This window comes from Canis lupus, chromosome 37, assembly GCF_003254725.2.
Source record: "Canis lupus dingo isolate Sandy chromosome 37, ASM325472v2, whole genome shotgun sequence".
Classification (NCBI taxonomy): Eukaryota; Metazoa; Chordata; class Mammalia; order Carnivora; family Canidae; genus Canis; species Canis lupus.
The window spans coordinates 23,537,340-23,555,444 of NC_064279.1; the positions used below are offsets into that span (position 1 = coordinate 23,537,340).

At 39.6% G+C, this 18,105-nt stretch overlaps 1 protein-coding gene and 1 long non-coding RNA gene across 7 annotated transcripts in view; one reads left to right on the top strand and one right to left on the bottom strand.

Annotated features, from left to right (window-relative positions):
- Positions 1-1,956, bottom strand: part of LOC125754466 (uncharacterized) — a 38,930-nt gene extending 36,974 nt beyond the window's left edge. The window contains exon 1 of the long non-coding RNA XR_007408794.1: positions 1,809-1,956. This is a non-coding gene — a long non-coding RNA (uncharacterized LOC125754466). The remainder of the gene's footprint in view (positions 1-1,808) is intronic.
- Positions 1-18,105, top strand: part of XRCC5 (X-ray repair cross complementing 5) — an 89,599-nt gene that overhangs the window by 43,656 nt on the left and 27,838 nt on the right. For all 6 annotated transcript variants that reach the window (XR_007408792.1, XR_007408793.1, XM_025442212.3 and 3 more), the window contains 2 exons: positions 4,301-4,394; positions 6,353-6,422. Coding sequence is in view for 4 of the 6 variants with exons in the window: in XM_025442212.3 (XP_025297997.3) it covers positions 4,301-4,394; positions 6,353-6,422 (164 nt within the window). In the remaining 2 variants the exon portion in view is untranslated. The remainder of the gene's footprint in view (positions 1-4,300; positions 4,395-6,352; positions 6,423-18,105) is intronic.

Sequence of the window (18,105 nt, forward strand, 5' to 3'; positions counted from 1 at the left end):
TTTTAAACCTTTGCAGTTTCCTCTCAGATTCCTTTGGGGCCAGCTTTTTTCTCCCCACCAGCTTTAAGTGTTGACGTTCTGTCCTGTAGGCTTCCTCCTCAGAAAGAGCTGACCTGTTTTAAACACAGGTGCATGCTGAGTGCTCTACCTGTGTTACCTGTGTGGACTATCTTGGCCATCCTGGGGAGTAGATTCTTTTGTTAATTCCCTCTTAAAGCTGGGCGGGGGGGCGGGGGGGGGGCGGCGGGCACTGAGGCTTCGAGAAACTAGGAGACTTGCCCAAGATCACAGTGGATTAAGTGTTGGAGAAAGAGTTTACATGCACACAGTCTGACTCCAGAGCCTGCCTTCCCAACAATTATGCTGTATCACCTTAGCAAAGAATGTCCTGAGACCTTTTACTATTTCACATACAGGTCTTCAAAAACTACTAAATATCTGTCCATTCTAATATACTTCTATCCTGTGCTCTGGACATCTGAAGTGTCTATAGATCCCTCAAAGTCATTGTGTTCAGAAATGACTTCATAATCTCTATCTCCTTTCATGCTCCCTTCAAACCCTCTTCCTGCTGTTATTCTCTGTTTCAGTGAATGACACTTAGTTTCCAGGGAGTCATTACCTTTACTTTTCCATGTCTAGTTGCTTTACCAAGTTGTGTTAGCTTTACCTCAAATCTCCTCCTTTCGCTTCAGGTTAGCATAGTGGCTAATAGCATTGATTATGCAGTCAGGTAGAGTTGGATCAAAATCGAGGCATTTCCTCCACCAGTGGTTAAAATTGGCAAGTTGCTCTGCACTATTTGCAGTAACCTATACCTACCTTTCAGGAGGCCATATGGGAGAGTGGCTGAGAGTACAGAATTCACTGTGAGCCCCCTTACTGTGTGCTTTAGACAAGATCAGGCCCTTTTGAACCTTGGTTTGCTCGTTTGTGAAAGGTCAATAATGGTAGCTAATGTCTAAGGTGCTTGTGAAGTTTAACCTGAGGTATTTGAAATATGCTTGGTATAGTGACTAGCACGTGGTTAATGTTAAAAAAAAATGTTAGCTCTTATTAGGGTCTCCTACTGCCATTGCTCTTCTGTAGGCCTCAATTTAGCCTGCTTTACTGAGGTAAGGCCTTATCTGATTTCCCTTTCAGGTCTTATCTGTTTGCAATGCATCGTGCGTTTGCTGCTACCTGAGTGATTTTTAAAAAAACAAATCCGATCACATCAGTGCAGCGATTCTTAATCTTTGTGTGTATGTGTGTGCAGGTGATGGACTCTTTCAATAATGTAATACAAACTGTGAACCCTCTCCCCAGGAAAATGCCCTAACATACTAAATTTTGTATATAATTTTAAGTAGTTCACAAATTCCTTGTCAGTATCCTTGGACCCCCGATTAAAAACCTTTGCTTTAGTGGCTATTAGTATCAGTTTAAGATTAAACTTTGTGACACAATTGAGAAAACCTAGATAAGCGGAAAATACTTCTTCATAATCCAACTCCTTATAGAACTACTTTCTTTCCTCACAGTTTCTATGTCCATGATTTAGATACAGTAGTACCTCCTTATCCACAGGGGTTATGTTTCAGGACCCCCAGCAGATGCCTGAAACCTTGGAGAGTACCGAATCCTATCCATGAGATGGTTTTTTTCCTATATACACATTACATAGCTATGATAAAGTTTAAGGTATAAGGGATTAACAACATTAGATAACTAATAATCACAGAGAACAGTTTTAACAATATACTGCAGTAAAACTTCTATGCATGTGTGGGTCCCTCTCTCAAAATGTCTTGCTGCACTCTACTCACCTTTCTTGTGATGATGAGAGATAATAAGATGCCTGTGTGGTGGATGAAGTGAGGTGAATGATATGGGGGCATTGTGATGTAGCATAAGGCTACTGTTGACCTTCTGACCGTAAGTCATAGGCTCATCTGCTTTCAGACCGCAGTTGACTACGGGTAACTGAAACTGTAAAGCAGAACCATAGATGAGGGGGACTACTATATTTCCATCCTATTTTCTCACTACTTCCCAGCCTGCCTTCCATGGCTCAGCCTGGTTTAGCTAGTGGCTATCCTCTCAGAGGGACATGTAGCTTACCACAGTAGTTTGTTAATCACTTGTTTATGTATTTACCTCTTTGATTTGGCTGAATTTCCTGAAAGTGTTGGTTGTGTACTTTAAGAATCTAGAGCCTAGCATAGTGGTCAGCACATAGTATTAGGTAAATGTTTGACCAAATAGATAAATCACAAAATGTATATGTATTTATAAAAGAAAGAAAATGAGAAAGAACAGTAAATCATCTATGGTTCTGACATCCAAATGTAGCAGCTGTTGTCATTTGTATGTCTGCTAGGGTCTTGCATGGGTAATTTCTATCTTCCAGAGCTAGCTTCCTCAGATAATTTTGAGAGGAGAGTCGTTGCCTTTTCCCACTACAGAGAGACATTTTGAGCTTAATATATGTAAAATTCCTAATAATGCTTTAAAAATGGTTCAATCTAGAGCATATTAACCATATTCAAATTTTTGCTACTTTCTGCTTATTACCTTTACCCTGCCCGGTCCTGGAGGATTGATATGTATTTATGTCTCTTTGTCCTTCCTTCCTTAGAACCTTATTTTGGAGAGTGTAAGAGCTTCTTCATGCAATCTACATTGTGTTCTTATAGCACTTAGCGTAGTACTTTGTATGTCTAATGCTTCGTAACAGCGCCATATGAGGTGATTTGCAATTTTGGAAGACAGTAGATGAGTAGTGATGTGCTCATGGTGCTTTTCATCATAGTGTTTTTCTGAGGAGCAAACTGAAATCCAGAGAGAGGAGTCATTTAACTAGACTTTAAACTCTAGATATGCAAAAATTAAAACACAATCAGTACATTTAAGAAGGCATAAGGGTCCAGAGTTAGTGGAAAAAGTGAGACTTGAATCCCGGGCACTACATTGTCTGTCTCTTGGGAAGAACTGGCAAAGGTTCACTGAGATGGCTGTGACTTTTTTCATAGCACTCAAATTCTGATAGAATTTCATGCCTCCTTGGATTTGCGCATTTTTCCTCTGTTTTTGTCATCAAGGCTTTGTATGTTTGTTTCTTATTCTACTTGAAGAGCTCTGGATGACTCACCCCTTTTAATGTTTCCTGGTCTCCATCCTCCTGTCTTCTACTTCTCTTTACTTCTCAAAGAGAAAAAGGCAAGTTGTGAATGGAAATATGTCAAGCAATAAAAGTTTTAATTCATGTTTGTGAGGCTGTAATAATTACTTTAGTCCTTTTATCTAATGGTAAGAGATTCATTATTGAAATACCATTGAATAAGCTTCATTTTTCTTTGTTTTTAGGGTAACCTCTTCTTTAGGACTCATTCTCTGAAGGTTGGGCTTTTGAACAAAAACACATCACATTTAGAAATACTAGATCTTAGCAATTAACTTCCCTTTTCATTCAACCATTTCTTGACAGCTGCTTTTGCCCCAGATTGATTATTTGGGAGAAAAATTCTCATATCTCTGTGTTCAGCAACTTAAGGGAGATTATGGGCAGAGTTTTTGGATTTGATTTTCTTCTCCTTTGCAATTAATTTGTCCTCCTCTTGACTTTAAGGCAGGCTGTTGAAGCCAGCATGTTACTTGAGACAAGATGTTTGATACAGTTCCTTGGAATCATCTTTCCCTCCTAACACAGATGCTGTTGGACGGTTAGCATATTGCCCCAAACAGAATTAGGTTTATAAAAGAACAAATTAAAAGGCTTTTTTGAAAGTGGTTTTTTATAGTTTAAGGACTTCTCTAAGAACAAGGCCTTGCATATTTAATTAAGGATTGTCTAGTAAGTTTTGACAGCTGTAAGTAGAAGCTTATAAAGCTCTCACATACATGATGGAGAAGATGGGGTGTTAGACCCAAAAGTCATCTGTGTCCATGAAAGCTAATAACTATTGAGTATGAGACAGAAACTAGCAAATGATATCTGAAGGGTAAATGGGTGTCTTCCTGAAATGCCAGGTTTCCTGTACCTTTGCTTGCAGTTTCATATTTAGAGGGAGCTCTGTGACGCAGCTGCTGATTGTGACTTCTTTGGTGCTGTGCAGTGGAGCCAGGGCTGCTCCCTCTGGACCTTCAGGAATTCTGGGGCCGTGAGTGGGAGGCAGGCTCTTCGTTAACAAGGACTAAGTGTGGCTGTTTATTTTTGCCACTTGAAAAATAAATGTATATTTTACGTGTTAACCAAGTCTGGCTTTTGTATTGTTTATTCTGTTTTAAGGGGGAAAAAATCCATTTATTTCTTTTCCAGCCACGAAGAGGGACCCGACTCTAAAAAATTGAAGACTGAGGAAGGGGAGCCCTGCTTTAGCATCTCCAGCTTGGCTGAAGGCAGTGTCACCAGTGTAAGCAGAACTTTCCCAGGGTACTCCCTGCCTTTCTGGAAGATTGGGATTTGAGGAGCGAGGGAATTGCATCAACTTTTGTTAGTCATATATATATGATGTGTGTGTGTGTGTAGTGCATATATATTTGTTTATTTATTTATTTAAGATTTTATTTATTCATGAGAGACACAGAAAGAGAGAGACAGAGACACAGGCAGAGGGAGAAGCAGGCTCCCTGCGAGGAGCCTGATGCAGGACTTGATCCCAGGACTCCAGGATCAGGTCCTGAGCTGAAGTCAAATGCTCAACCACTGAGCCACCCAGGCGTCCCTGTTAGTCCTTTAATCATTTTCTCTGGTGCTTTTAATAAATGAACCATGTACATCCTTCCCACACTTCTTCCTTTATTGTCAGGGAATTAACCACAGAAATATATCTGTGACTATGTGCATGGATCACTGTATAATATGTAGTGCATGAAACCGCTCAGTGGTAGCACTTTGGGTAGAGATTTTTTGATTGGCTTTATTTTGCAGCTTTCTGTTTAGTTAAAACTGTAGGATAAGTTGAGGTTGATGACACAAGTCTTAGTCTTCGAATATATAAAATTTAAGAGCATGACTTCCCTATTTCTTTTCTAATATATAAGTTCAGAACAGGCTTTACAAGCTTAAGATTCTCCCAAACCAAGTATCCTTTGACACTTGAGATCTTTTTTATCTAATGAGAAGGTTCTGGAACTTGAACGTATTGCCTTCTGTTAAGTGGCATTATTTTGAATCCTTGAGTCTTAAAATTTGTCCCTTAATAGCCAGATGTATTAGGAAGGGTAGTTAGCATTAGGGCATGCCTTTTTTCCAACCTTTAAAAGAAATGCTCTCAGGAAAACTGAACATCTGAGAATGATTTGGATTTTTATTTCAGTGTTTTATAGGAAAGGAAAAATAATCTTGACCTTTTTTTGTTCTGAGAGCTTTTCTGACTGCTATCCCAGAGCAAAATGGAAACTTTAGTACATTTTGTACCAAAGTTTACCAGCCACATTAGAAGCCTGTTGTTGTCTTTTTCCCCTATGAACTGAGTGATACTTCAGGCCTATTAAGGTTGGGACTGAAAGGGTTTTTTTTTTTTTTTTTTTTTTTTTCTCTTTAAGAGAAGGAAGGGCGGGGAGGGTGAGAGAAGAGCTGGGGAGAGAATCTTAAGCAGGCTCCACACCCAGTGTGGAGCCCGACATAGGGCTCAATCTCACAACCCAGAGAATGTGATCTGAGCTGAAATCATGAGTTGGACGCTTACCTGACTGAGCCACCCAGGCTCCTCTAGGTTGTGACTGGAAGACTAAGGCCCACATATGCTCAGGAAAAGCTGTATAATGTGGCGGAGTTTCATCTTAGAAACTTTCCCACCTAGCACTATAGTAAATCTTTACACAGTATCTGCTTTTATTTTGAGGGGACATGTGCAGCCTGGGCGTGTTGGTATGTTCTTCCAAAACTTCAATGCCAAAGAGATCTCAGCAGTCCCCCACAAGGGCAGTTCAGCAAACCAAGCATCAGGCAGTTATTTCTCATGTCATCTTCAGTGGGGCGAGTATATTCTGAACTGACCCCGGACTGCAGAATCCTCCCCTTCCTAATTGGTTGGGTGTCGGGATGAACCGGCATCTTGTCACAAAAAGCCTTCTGGCTGAGCAACCTGGTGGCTTGGGTTATAACACTTCTGACCTCCCTGGAAAGAAGTCAGCTTCCATAAAGAGAGGTAAGTGAAACTACAGATGGCAGTTCTTTGGCCACAGGAATCTGCTTGCTTTTAAACACAACCCCAGAAGTGGAAATGAACAGAAAGGACCTTCCCTTTGTCTTTGGTTTTGTTTTATAAAAAGAGCACACTTGCTGCATTAAGGCATCTCATATTGCCTGGGGTGCTGCCAAAGAGAGAAGTGATCTGCGGGTTTATTGTCTGTGCATGTATTCTAGGTTGGAAGTGTGAATCCTGCTGAAAACTTCCGTGTTCTAGTGAGGCAGAAGAAAGCCACCTTTGAGGAAGGTGAGTGGTATGCTGTTGACTCTGCATGTAAGGGAAGATAAGATAATTAGGGTAATGGATTTATAATATAGATTAAGAAGTGTAGCCCTTTGTTGGTATCCTTATATAGCAGGTTTCTTTCCTGGTTGGTGGACCTTTGTGATTGTCTATTATTGGTGAGCTCACCGAAGCAGCGCTGTGAGCACGTGAGGGTAAACTCAACACAGGTCTGCCCAAGCAGGAAAAGAACTGATTTGTAGGTCTTTTTGTTAAGAAACCATAGGCCAGACCTTTAGAGCTTTTGATTCCACTTCATTAAAGTTCTTTGGGGTCTTGTGAGTAAGCTTGGAATAAAACCTTTTCTTAAACATATTAATTTGGGAGAGAGAGAGCACATGCGCACATGCGCACGCATGTCAGCTGGGGGAGGAGCAGAGGGAGAGGGACAAACGGGCTCTGGGCTGAGCGCAGAGCCCAATGCAGGGCTTGAACCCATGACCTGAGACCATGACCTGGGCCGAAATCAAGAGTTGGGCACTTGACCGACTGAGCCCCCCCCAGGTGCCCCTGGAATAAAACATTTTTGTGTCGTGACTTCCTATTTTCAGTGACCCATAATTTTTGTTCAGGCCTAAGGATTTGTGCCTCTTTGCAGAGGTCCAAGAACACCATGTTGCTGTCCCTAGATTTGATCTTTCTGAAATTGATTTACATCCTCTCATTTTGTTTCTATGAATTATAACCTAGAATTACATTTAGAATTGGGCTAATACTAGTTTCCTAGGATGGACAGTCTGGGACCAACATTCATTCACTTGATTGTGTTCAAGTTTCTGTTTGTTTACCCTTTAAGGAGTGGCAGCTGGCAGATCTAATCCTGCAGGTTTGTGCATAAGAGAGCATGTGTTCATTATTGCCACCCAGGGTCAGACTTATCTGTGAGCTGCCTTCTGTTTATCTATGTGAATGTGTACACAGAACTTCTCTCCCAACTTCTTGGCAGGTTGGGGGTGGGGGGTGGGGAATGATTCCTAAATGTCTATAAAAACCCCTACAAAAAAAAAAAAAAAAAAAAAAAAAACCCTACAGGGCAGCCCAGGTGGCTCGGCGGTTTGGCACCGCTTTCAGCCCAGGGTGTGATCCTGGAGACCTGGGATCGAGTCCCACATCGGGCTTCCTGCATGGAGCCTGCTTCTCCGTCTGCCTGTGTCTCTGCCTCCCTCTGTCTCTGTGTCTCTCATGAATAAATAAATAAAACCTAAAAAAAAAAAAAAAAAAAAAACCCTACAGTTTCTAGTTTGATAATCTACAGTGCCTAACATAAGTGTAGGTTACTTCTTGAGAGTCTGAGAATCCTAGCAAGATGTCTGGGCTTGCTGTGCTGTTGTCCAAAGGCAGTCATGACCACTTGAGCCCCACACAGTCTCCTGGACCATTCCTGTTGGCAGGAATACTGAAGGCCAGCTCATGAGAATCTCCTGAGGAAACGAACTTTGTTACCCTGACACTCTGTATATGTTTTGTATTTGAAGGTGGAGAAAGAGCTTTTTGCCCTGTGAAGAACTGCCATATGGGAAAAAAGCTCGAGTTTAACACAAAACAAAACTACATTTAAGTAGATGAAGGAGATCTTAAAAAAAAAAAAAAAAAAAAAAAAAAGTAGATGAAGGAGATCTAAAATTAAAGTGACAGCTTTCCAGAAGGATTGATGGAAACAGTACTTCAGAATTTCTGTCCCTCATGTGTGGGGTTGATCAAAGGAAGCTTTCACAGCATCGTACCTGTGCTGTTTTCTGCTTGGCTGCGTATTGTGACTGTGTTTGGAAGAATGCAGAGACGTTACCGTGGCAAGTCAGCCTGCTGTTGTCTATCATGATTATCATGTGTTTGGAGAAAGATAGAGCCCTTAGCTTTTGGTTATACATTGTTGATTACCTTGGCCAAAGGCAGGTCATCAGAGTCTTTCTGGTTGGTGTAGGTATGTCTCTTAGGGGCTAACTGTGGCATGATCACGATTGTAAAGGCAGCCACTAGTGCCTACTATGTTCAACTCATTGTGCTAGCATATTCTATATATAATAGCATATGCTGAGCTATTATATTCTTTGTTTCAATTACCCCACATAGCAATCTTGCAGTAATGTGAGCGAATGGAGAAGACAGTAGAGCTTTTACAGTTGGTGCCAGAATTTTCTGAGAAGAATTTTTTTTTTTTTTTTTTTGAAAATTTGTTGATAATTGAGCCTCTGTCTCCAGTCTTGGTGGTTGGCCAGTTAGAGTTCAGAGAAGAGGCACTATCTACTGACATCACAGAAATAGAAAAACTGGAGCTAGTTCAGGACAGGAAGGGGTGAGTAGAAAAGTTAAGACAGGAAATAAATGAATTTATGTAAGGACACAGTGTTCTACAGTGTGTTCCTAACTCATAACCACAGATATTCCGTGTCAATAAAATTCTGGACTCCTTGGTTTGAGAGCTCTATTTGGGGAAACTGGTGAAGGAGCAAGAGTTTTTGGTCTCGAATTACTTCAGGCAGAGCAGAGAAAGGACCTGAAAGCACAGGAGACCAGAGTCTGCAGAGATCATGAAGGAATTTGCTCATATCTCCAGAAAACAGTGTTTCCCCAAGCTATGGGATTGGGGATTTGAAACAGTCTTGTGAAAGTAACAAGGGTAGGTGACCCCTACATGGCATCTAAGTTACAATAGGTCCCATCCTTCCCATTTTACAGATTGAAAAACTGTAAAACTTGGAGAGATGAACCTCCCCCAGAATCACACAGGGATTCCAATCCATGTCTTTTTCAAATACTGGGTTTTTCTTTTTAAGATTTTATTACTCATGAGAGACACAGAGACAGAGACACAGGCAGAGGGAGAAGCAGGCTCTATGCTGGGAGCCCGATGCAGGACTTGATCCCAGGTGCCCAGGATCACGCCCTGGGCCGGAGGTGGCACTAAACTGCTGAGCCACCCAGGCTGCCCCAAAATACTGGATTTTTCTACTTAACTTCTCTTGATTCCTAATGCCCTCCTTTCCTACACATTTTTGTTGTTCAGACATAATAAGGTCATGTATTTTCAACCTTGTGCCTGTAGGTAGGACTTCTGAGGAGTGGACTGTCCTTTGATGTTGAATGTGACTGAGCCCTGATGCACTGCTCCTGGTGTGACAGTGGGGTCCCTCTGTTCCTCTGTCTGGGATGGGGTCAGTGAGAGCTCTACAGTGACCTCACAAAGGCGGACTTTCTGCAGAGCTGTGGGAAAATGGGACTGCCTGTGTGTGAACAGCCAATTCTGTTTTGTTGTCCTAACCTGGCTTCCCTTTTATCCTTTCTTTCCTTGCTTCAGGCTTCAGAAATTTTGTTCACTACTTTTCCTACCTTTGTTCTGCATGGGCATCTCTCCTAAGGCCCTTTGTGAGAGAAGACTCCCTTTCCCTGAAGCCCAAAGTTATCCTCCAAACTTGAAGCTACTTTCTCCTATTGGTCTTTTCCATCCCTCCCGGGGATCTGTGCCAGGGAGGAGGGAGAAGCTCTTCTCTTTTCTCCACTAGATCTGCTTTTTAAATTCAGTTGCCAAAAGCATGATCAGCAATAGATGGTAAGATTGCTTTACCCTTAGGAGTTGACCCGTTCGCCTATTACCATAAACTAAATATGCGTATAATTTCTTCCCATCTAGCCTAGTAATGTAGTCCTACCAAGAGTATTATGGTCCTATCGCCTTGACCCTAGCAGCCTACAGTAGGCCTCTACACATTGTCTTATCTTCTGGTTTTCACTGTGAGGGATAGTTCTTGTCCTAAGCTTATTGGCATAGAGGAGATGACACTGCACCCCGAGAGTGTGTTCTTTCTGGCTGCTGATGCTTCTGTAAACTCTTGAGTCTCTGATGCCCTTCTTTTTCTGGTCCCTTTCCTTTGCCCTCCCTACCCAGCCCAGCCCAGCATTCAGTCACTGTAATTTTACAAGAGAAAAATTCTTGACCTCAGCTGTATGCTTGATAATCATTTCTCAGTGGTGAAAGTAGACTTATTTCCTTCACACGGTACTCATAAGTGCATCAGCACCCTCATCCGTGGTGTCTGTTATCTGCACTTGTGGGTTATTGGAAGAACCCAAGTCCACAGTGTTCACAGAGATTCCTTGAATCCAGATTATCCCTTGATGTGAACACCCTTCCTCCACCAGCTGTTGGAGGAACACCATTGATTTCAAATTCCTTGTCCCTTCCCTGCTTTTACTTAGGGAGAAAGAATGCTAAAATGGTCAAAAGAAAGAAAATTAGAGGAGGAGGGAAAACCACATTGTTTCAACTCTCTAAGTAATTCCTCTGTGATGGAGATAAGTCTGAATTGAGAGGTTCCCACTAAGCATGAGATAATATGTCAAGGAGCTTGAATGTATCTGGTATGCCAAAAACAAGTTTTCTGAGGACCCTATGAGTCAGAAAAGATAGACTGTTAAGACAGATAAAAGAGTGAAATGTAACTTTGTTCCATGGACCTTGTTTTTGCCACTTAGATTGTAGGCTCCATATTAGGCTTCTGTGTAGTGATCGGGTGGTGGAGCCCCATTCCACCCAATTGAGCTCACAGGAGCATGGTTGGTTTAAAAAACAAACCTGTCAAGAAGAGCCATCCTAAGCAGGAATGGTAGGGATGTTTACAGTTAGATTTAAGTACGGGGAGCAGTATGTGCACATACCCATTTGATTAGATGATCATTTTATTTTCTGGCTGGGAAGGCCTTTTCGTTTTTCTTGTGTCTGTTTCATCTCTCTGAACACTTTTCATCTTCAAGCCTTTTTGCCTTTATTCTCCCATCTACCTCATTCTCATTGATTATCAAGCAATATCCTTTCAGTTTTAAAGGGTGTGTCTTAATTTTACCAATACTGGGTAGAATGTGGTAACAGTTCATGATAAAATATATCTTTCATCAAAGCCAAATAGACATTTTTTCAGTTCCATTTTGGTATGGGATAAGCACTGTCCCCAGTATATGGCAGCTTACTTACATGCATTATAGGACTCTGCCATGAAGCAAGCCCTAAACTGTGGAGCCCCAAAAACTGAGATCTAGGAGAGGTTTCGTGTGTGTGTGTGTGTGTGTGTGTGTGTGTGTGTGTTACAAGAGAAAAATTCTTGACCACAGCTGTATGCTTGATAATCATTTCTCAGTGGTGAAAGTAGACTTATTTCCCTCACACGATATTCATAAGTGCATCAGCACTCTCATCCGTGGTGTCTGTTATCTGCACTTGTGGGTTATTGGAAGAACCCAAGTCTGAACCCAAATAACACCCCTATTTATGTAATCTAGGTGATGATTTATGTAACTTACCATAGCTCTTTCCAGATAAACAGGAAGATAAGAATATGGCCATTTTCTATTGTTTCACACACAGCTGGTAAATTTAAGAAAAATAAGTTCTGTTGGATACCTTGAATACCTTGAAAGAAGGATACTAAATAAAAACAGTAACTAAAATTGTAAACATTTTCAGTCTTATAAAAGTTCTGTCTTATTATTTTATTTATTTTCTGTCTTTATTTTTTCAGTGTTGACGTACTTGCTTAGTCCTTTCCCAAAACAGCAGTGGCACATCTAGTCAGAAGAGAGGAAACACATGATTATGGGTTCTAGAGGCTTAGTCCATACTTTCTATTTTTTATTAAATATGCCACTCGTTCTTCACTGAATTCCCTTTTGACTTTTTAGTTTTAAATTGTTAAACCCCAGAGCTTGACTGTCAGGGTTATATAAAGGGTTACATAAAGTTTCATTTATTGATAACAGGAAGTCTTGTTTGGAAACAAATCTGTTTATTTGGAAATTGTAAAGGAGACCCACTACAAGGGTGTGTTAGTATTTGACATGGTAATTATGTATCTGTGACCCCGAGTGTCTCACTGATAGATCTTCCTGTGGGTGGATTGGGGCTGGGAGCGGTTGACTTTCCACTGATGATTGCAAATGTGTGGAAGACACTGGATCTGTGGCTTGAACTTCTTCATGGGTTGCGTATCTTTCATTAAATGGCATAGCACTGCCCTGCAGTTTACATTTTAATATAATAAAACTCGTCAACCATATAATTAAAATGAAATTCTTCAAATGAAGACAAAAGAAGAAAAAAGACATGACAGGAAGCAAAGATACACATAACCACTTTGAAAGTGTTTTTGGTTTTCATCAACTCTCGTAAAAGGCTTCTATCCATTCTTACTCAGCTTTTTAACTTTCGAGTTCCTGTCAATCTGTGGATCAGAAGATGTCTAATTACAGGGTATGGTTCTTGTAAAATGTAGCCTGGCTATCTGTTAAGAAAGAGAGCCAACTCTCTAGCATAAAAATAAAAGGCTGTTTGCTGTGTGCGTGTTCTCAGTAGCACTAAGATTTCTTCCTGAGAGCATTTTAAGGAAGCCTAGATGCACCGTACCACAGTGTTCCCACTTTCAGTGTTTTGTTCTCTCTTGGCAGGCAGAAGTTGCTTGCCTTAAACCTGCTGAGTATTTTTTTTTTTTTTTTTTTATGTTAAACGTGGAAAGGGTATTTTTCCCTCTGGCTGGAAATGTAGAACTCATGTGAGCACTTTCCCCACGTCAGAACAACTAGAAGAACAGTCTAGTCTGAAGCCCGCATTTAACATAGTAACCCATGGGCTTGCCTTGATGACCCACGCCAGCAGTGCTGCAAGTGGGCTCTGCTGGAATTGCAGAATTAGTGACGTTGCTTTGGAGAAAGAGGATGTTCTCCAACTTGCTCTTGGAGTTCACCCTTGGTAACTGCTACTTAGTGGTAAGTGCTAATGAGACCGATTCAGGAGACAGAGATCAGTTGAAGGACTTAAAGCACTTTTTCGGTTGTTTCCCTCAACCTCCTATAAATTCTGCGCTTCTTTCTTTGCATGGTGCGCGATCATCACGCAGGGCATTGCACTTGGTTCTCCTTGAATTGGGCTGTCCTCAAGATTGCTTCCTAAGCCCAGCTGGTTGAAGAAGGAAACTGATTTCAGATTGTGCTGATGTGCAAACTGCTTTAATCAATGACTTAAAGTGACTGCTCATGGCAAACAACAGAAGCTCTTAACCAATTAAGATGTTTAGGAAAGGATGTTAGGCTTTTGTTAAAATAGTCACTAATCAGCTGAAATGTGTTAAGAGGAGCCTAGAAACAGCTTGGAGTCCCACTTAAATGCAATAAAAGTGTTTGGGCCCTCCCCTTTCAAATTGCAAGCCCCAGGCAAAAAAATATGCTGACACAGAAAGAAGTGGCAAGTATAATTTGATACAGTTAGTCCTGTCTGTTATACATATCTACATAAAACTTTAAAAAATGGCATGCTTGTTTTTTAGGCTAGAAAAGGGAAGGGAGTTAGTTCAGATATGGAGCACAGGTTCAGCATGGCTTGAGAATATTGTTGGCCTGGATGTCTTTAGACAAAGAATATAGTTTTTTTGTTTTTGTTTTTGTTTTTTTGCAGTTTCTTATGGACAATTGGAGAAAAGTCTTTAGTGAGTAGTGATTAAAGGCCCTGCTACAGACTGAGCTGTGTCTTCCCTAAATTCTTATGTTAAAACCCTGCCCCTTAATGCCACGATTTTGGATATGGGGCCCTTATCAGAGGTCATTAGGTTCCGATGAGGTCATGAGGGTAGAGCCCTCATCAAGGGATTGGTGTCCTCATAAGAAGAGACCTCAGGTTTGTGCTTTTTCTTCTCTCTTTGCCATCTGAAAATAAAGTGAGAAGGTGACTGACGGCAAGCTAGAAAGAGAGCCCTCAACAAAACCTGTTAGCACTGGCCTCCAGAACTGTGAGAAGATAAATTCCCGTTGTTGAAGTCACCCTAGGCCATGGTGTTTTGTTATGGCAGCCTGAGCTGACTGAGACAGGGGCCCCTCTTTTCGTTTCCTTTGTCAGTGCTGAAATCCTGTAGTTTATTTCTTTGTGTCTTTCAGTGGTAATGAGATGCAACTGAAAGGGTAGGCCATTGGAGTCAGGAGCCATTTCTCAGGAGAGCGACCTTTTGGATAGTTCCCTTGTCCTTGGTATCTAGTGGTGTTTCCTTAAGGCACCCGGGATAAAATTTGCTGAGCTGTAGCTGTTATCCTGTGGTGGAAATTTATAGAGCTGTATGATCATCACTGTCCCATTAAAAACTTTTCCCCTCACTTCAGAAAGGTCCCCCTGACTGTTTGTAGTTAATTCTTTTATCCTGCCACCACCCCAAATAATCACTTTCTGTTTCTATAGATTTACCTTTTCTAGAAATTTCACATAAGTGGAGTGAGTCAATATGCAGTCTTTTGCATGTGGCTTCTTTTACTTAGTGTAATGTTTTTGAAGTTTATGTTGTAACATGTATCAGTAATTGATTTCTTCTTAATATTTTATTTGAGAGACCACAAGCAGGGGAGTGGCACAGAGAGAAGGATAATCAGGCTCCCCAGGACCCTACCTGGTATTTTGACCTGGGCCAAAAGCAGAAGCTTAACTAACTGAGCCACCCACACACCTCAAGTAATTGATTTCTTCTTATTGCTGAATAATACTCTGTTTTATGGATATGCCATGTTATGTTTATCCATTCACCAATTAATAAGTATATTTGGATTGTTTCTAGTTTTTAGCTGTTATACATAATGCTATGAACATTTGTATACAAGTCTTTCTATTTGTTTCATTTTTCTTGGGTGAGAGTGGAATTGCTGAGAAATTTATATTTGACTTTTTAAGAAATAGCCAAAGCAGCTTTACCATTTACCATCTCACCAGCAGTGAATGAGGGTTCCACTTTCTACATATCTTTGGTGACACTTCTGTTGTCTTTTCAATTATAGCTATTCTAGTAGTGATGTGTTGCCTTCCCTCTGTGCTTTAATTTACAGTTCCTTAAATACTAATGATTGCTGACCTTTTTTTCACGTGGCAGTTGGCCATTCATATATTTTATTTTCTTTGATAAAATGTCTATCTAAATCTCTTCGCTATTTCTTAATTTAGTTGTCTTATCACATGTCTTTGTCAGATATGTGATTTGCAGCTATTTTCTATAGTCTGTGGTTTATCTTTTCAAAGGTGGCTTTTGAAGTATAAAGTTCTTCATTTTGATTTTCTAGACTATTATTTTTTATGAATTATCATTTTGTAGTTTTACATAAGAAATCTTTGCGAAGCTAAGTCACAGATATTTTCTTCTGAAAGTTTTTGGTCTGTAATCCATTTTGAGTTAATTTTTGTAAATGGTTATGAGGTGAGTATCCTAGATTCATTGTTTTTCATAAGGTAACCAGTTGTCCAGCATCATTTATTGGAAAGACCATCCTTTTCCTATCTAGTTGCTTTGGCACCATGTTGAAAATCAACTGATCATACATGTAAGGGTTTATTTCTATATTCTTCAGTTCTCTTGCATTGATCTATGTGCTTCATTGATACATGATTATAATTACTTTGGCTTTATAGTAATTTTTGAAATAATGTAATACGTCTTTCAAATTTGTTTTTTCCTAAAATTGTTTTGGCTAATCTAGGTCCTTTGCATCTCCATATAAATTTTAGAAAGGGCTTTTCAATTTACATAAAAAAGCCTACTGGGATGTTGATAAGGATTGCATTGAGCATATAGAAAAATGAAGGGGAGAATTTACCTCTAAACTATTGAATTTTTAAATCCATCAACATAGTGTATTTTTCCATTTATTTAGGCTCTTTCTCTCCCTAGTGTTTTGTAGTTTATAGTGTACAAAAATTTCTTTTGTGAAATTTTTGTATTCTTTCTGATGCTACTGGGAGTGGAATTTTTAATTTTTTGGATTATTGCCAGTATATAGAAATAATTGATTTTGTGTATTGATCTTATATCTTCCAGCCTTATTAGACTTGTTGATTAGTTCTTTTTTTTTTTTTTAATGATTTTATTTATTCATAGAGACACACAGAGAGAGAGAGAGAGAGGCAGAGGCACAGGCAGAGGGAGAAGCAAGCTCCATGCAGGGAGCCTGATGTGGGACCCAATCCAGGGTCCCCAGGATCAAACCCCGGGCTGCAGGCGGCGCTAAACCGCTGTGCCACCAGGGCTGCCCGACTTGTTGATTAGTTCTAATTGTTTTTATATATTCTGAATTTTCTACCTATGCAGGATGATGTCTGCAAATAAAGGCAGTTTTATTTTTTCCTTTCTAATTTGTGTGCCTTAAATTTTTTTCCTTGATTGTACTGGCTGAACATCCAACAGTCATATAGAATGATAAGAGTGAATATCCTTGTTCCTGATCTTAAGGGGATAGGTTTCAGTCTTTTACCATTAGTGTGATGTTCTGGTTTTTTTCAGATTCCCTTTATCAACTCGAAGATTTTCTTTTCTCATTTCTACTTAGTTAAGAGTTTTTATTATGAATGTATGTTGAATTTTATCAGGTGCATCTTCTTTCTTTTTGATGCATTTGCTATATGGAGATGATTATGTGGGTTTGGTTCTTCTATTAATAACTCTGTTATATTTATTGATTTTCAGTTGTTAAACCGGCCTTGCATGCAGAGATAAATTCAAGTCAATCATGGTGTATAAGTCTTTTTGTATGTTCCTGAATTCATTTTTCTGATACTTTGTTAGGATTTTTGTGTATATGCCCACAAAGGATACTTTTCTGTAGTTTTCCTGTCTTGTGACATGTATGGCTTTGATATCAGAAATACAGGCCTAATTGAATGAGTTAAAGAAAGTATTCTTTCTTCCCCCTCAATATTAATACTATTTCTTTTTAAAATATTTGGTAGAACTTGCCAATGAAACCTAGGCTACCTTTCTTTGTGGGAAGCTTTCTAATACTTGGCTATTTTATATATCATAGGTTTGGTCAGATTTTCCATTTCTGCTTGAGTTAGTTGTAGTAATTTCTGTCCTTTTAAGAATTTGTCCATTTCATCTAAGTTGTTTAATTTATTGGCCTAACATTATTTATATTCTTTTTCTCTTAGGTTCTGTGGGTTGATAGTGATGTGTCCCCTCTTTTATTCCTGATTTTGGTATCTTGTATCTTCTTCTTCTTCTTCTTCTTCTTCTTCTTCTTTCTTCTTTCTTCTTTCTTCTTTCTTCTTTCTTCTTTCTTCTTTCTTCTTCTTCTTCTTCCTTCTTCTTCCTTCTTCTTCCTTCTTCTTTCTTCTTCTTCTTTCTTCTTCTTCTTCTTCTTCTTCTTCTTCTTCTTCTTTTTTTTTGTGTGTGTGTGTGTGTGTGTGTGTGTGTGTGGTCAGTGTAACTAAAGGTTTATGGTTTTGCTTATCTTTTATAGAAGATCCTTCCTTAGGTTTTATTGATTTTTTTTTCCCATTATTTGTTTCTATTTCATTGATTTCTTTATTATTCCCTTCCTTTTGCTCACTTTGGATTTAATTTGGTCCTCTTTTCTAGTGTCTTAAAGTAGAAGCTTAGATTATTGATTTGAAATCTCATTTCTTTTCTAATACAGGCATTGAAAGCTATACATTTCCCTCTAGCCAGTTCTTTAGCTGTGCACCATAAATTGTGATATATTGTATTTTTATCATCATTTGGTTGAAATGCTTTCTGATTTCTTTTGTGATTACCACTTTGACCCTTGGATTATTTAGAAGATAAATCTTCTAAAAAAGATTCTAAAAGTTTAATTTGCAGATATTGGAGATACTCAGATTTCTTCCTGTTGTTAATTTTTA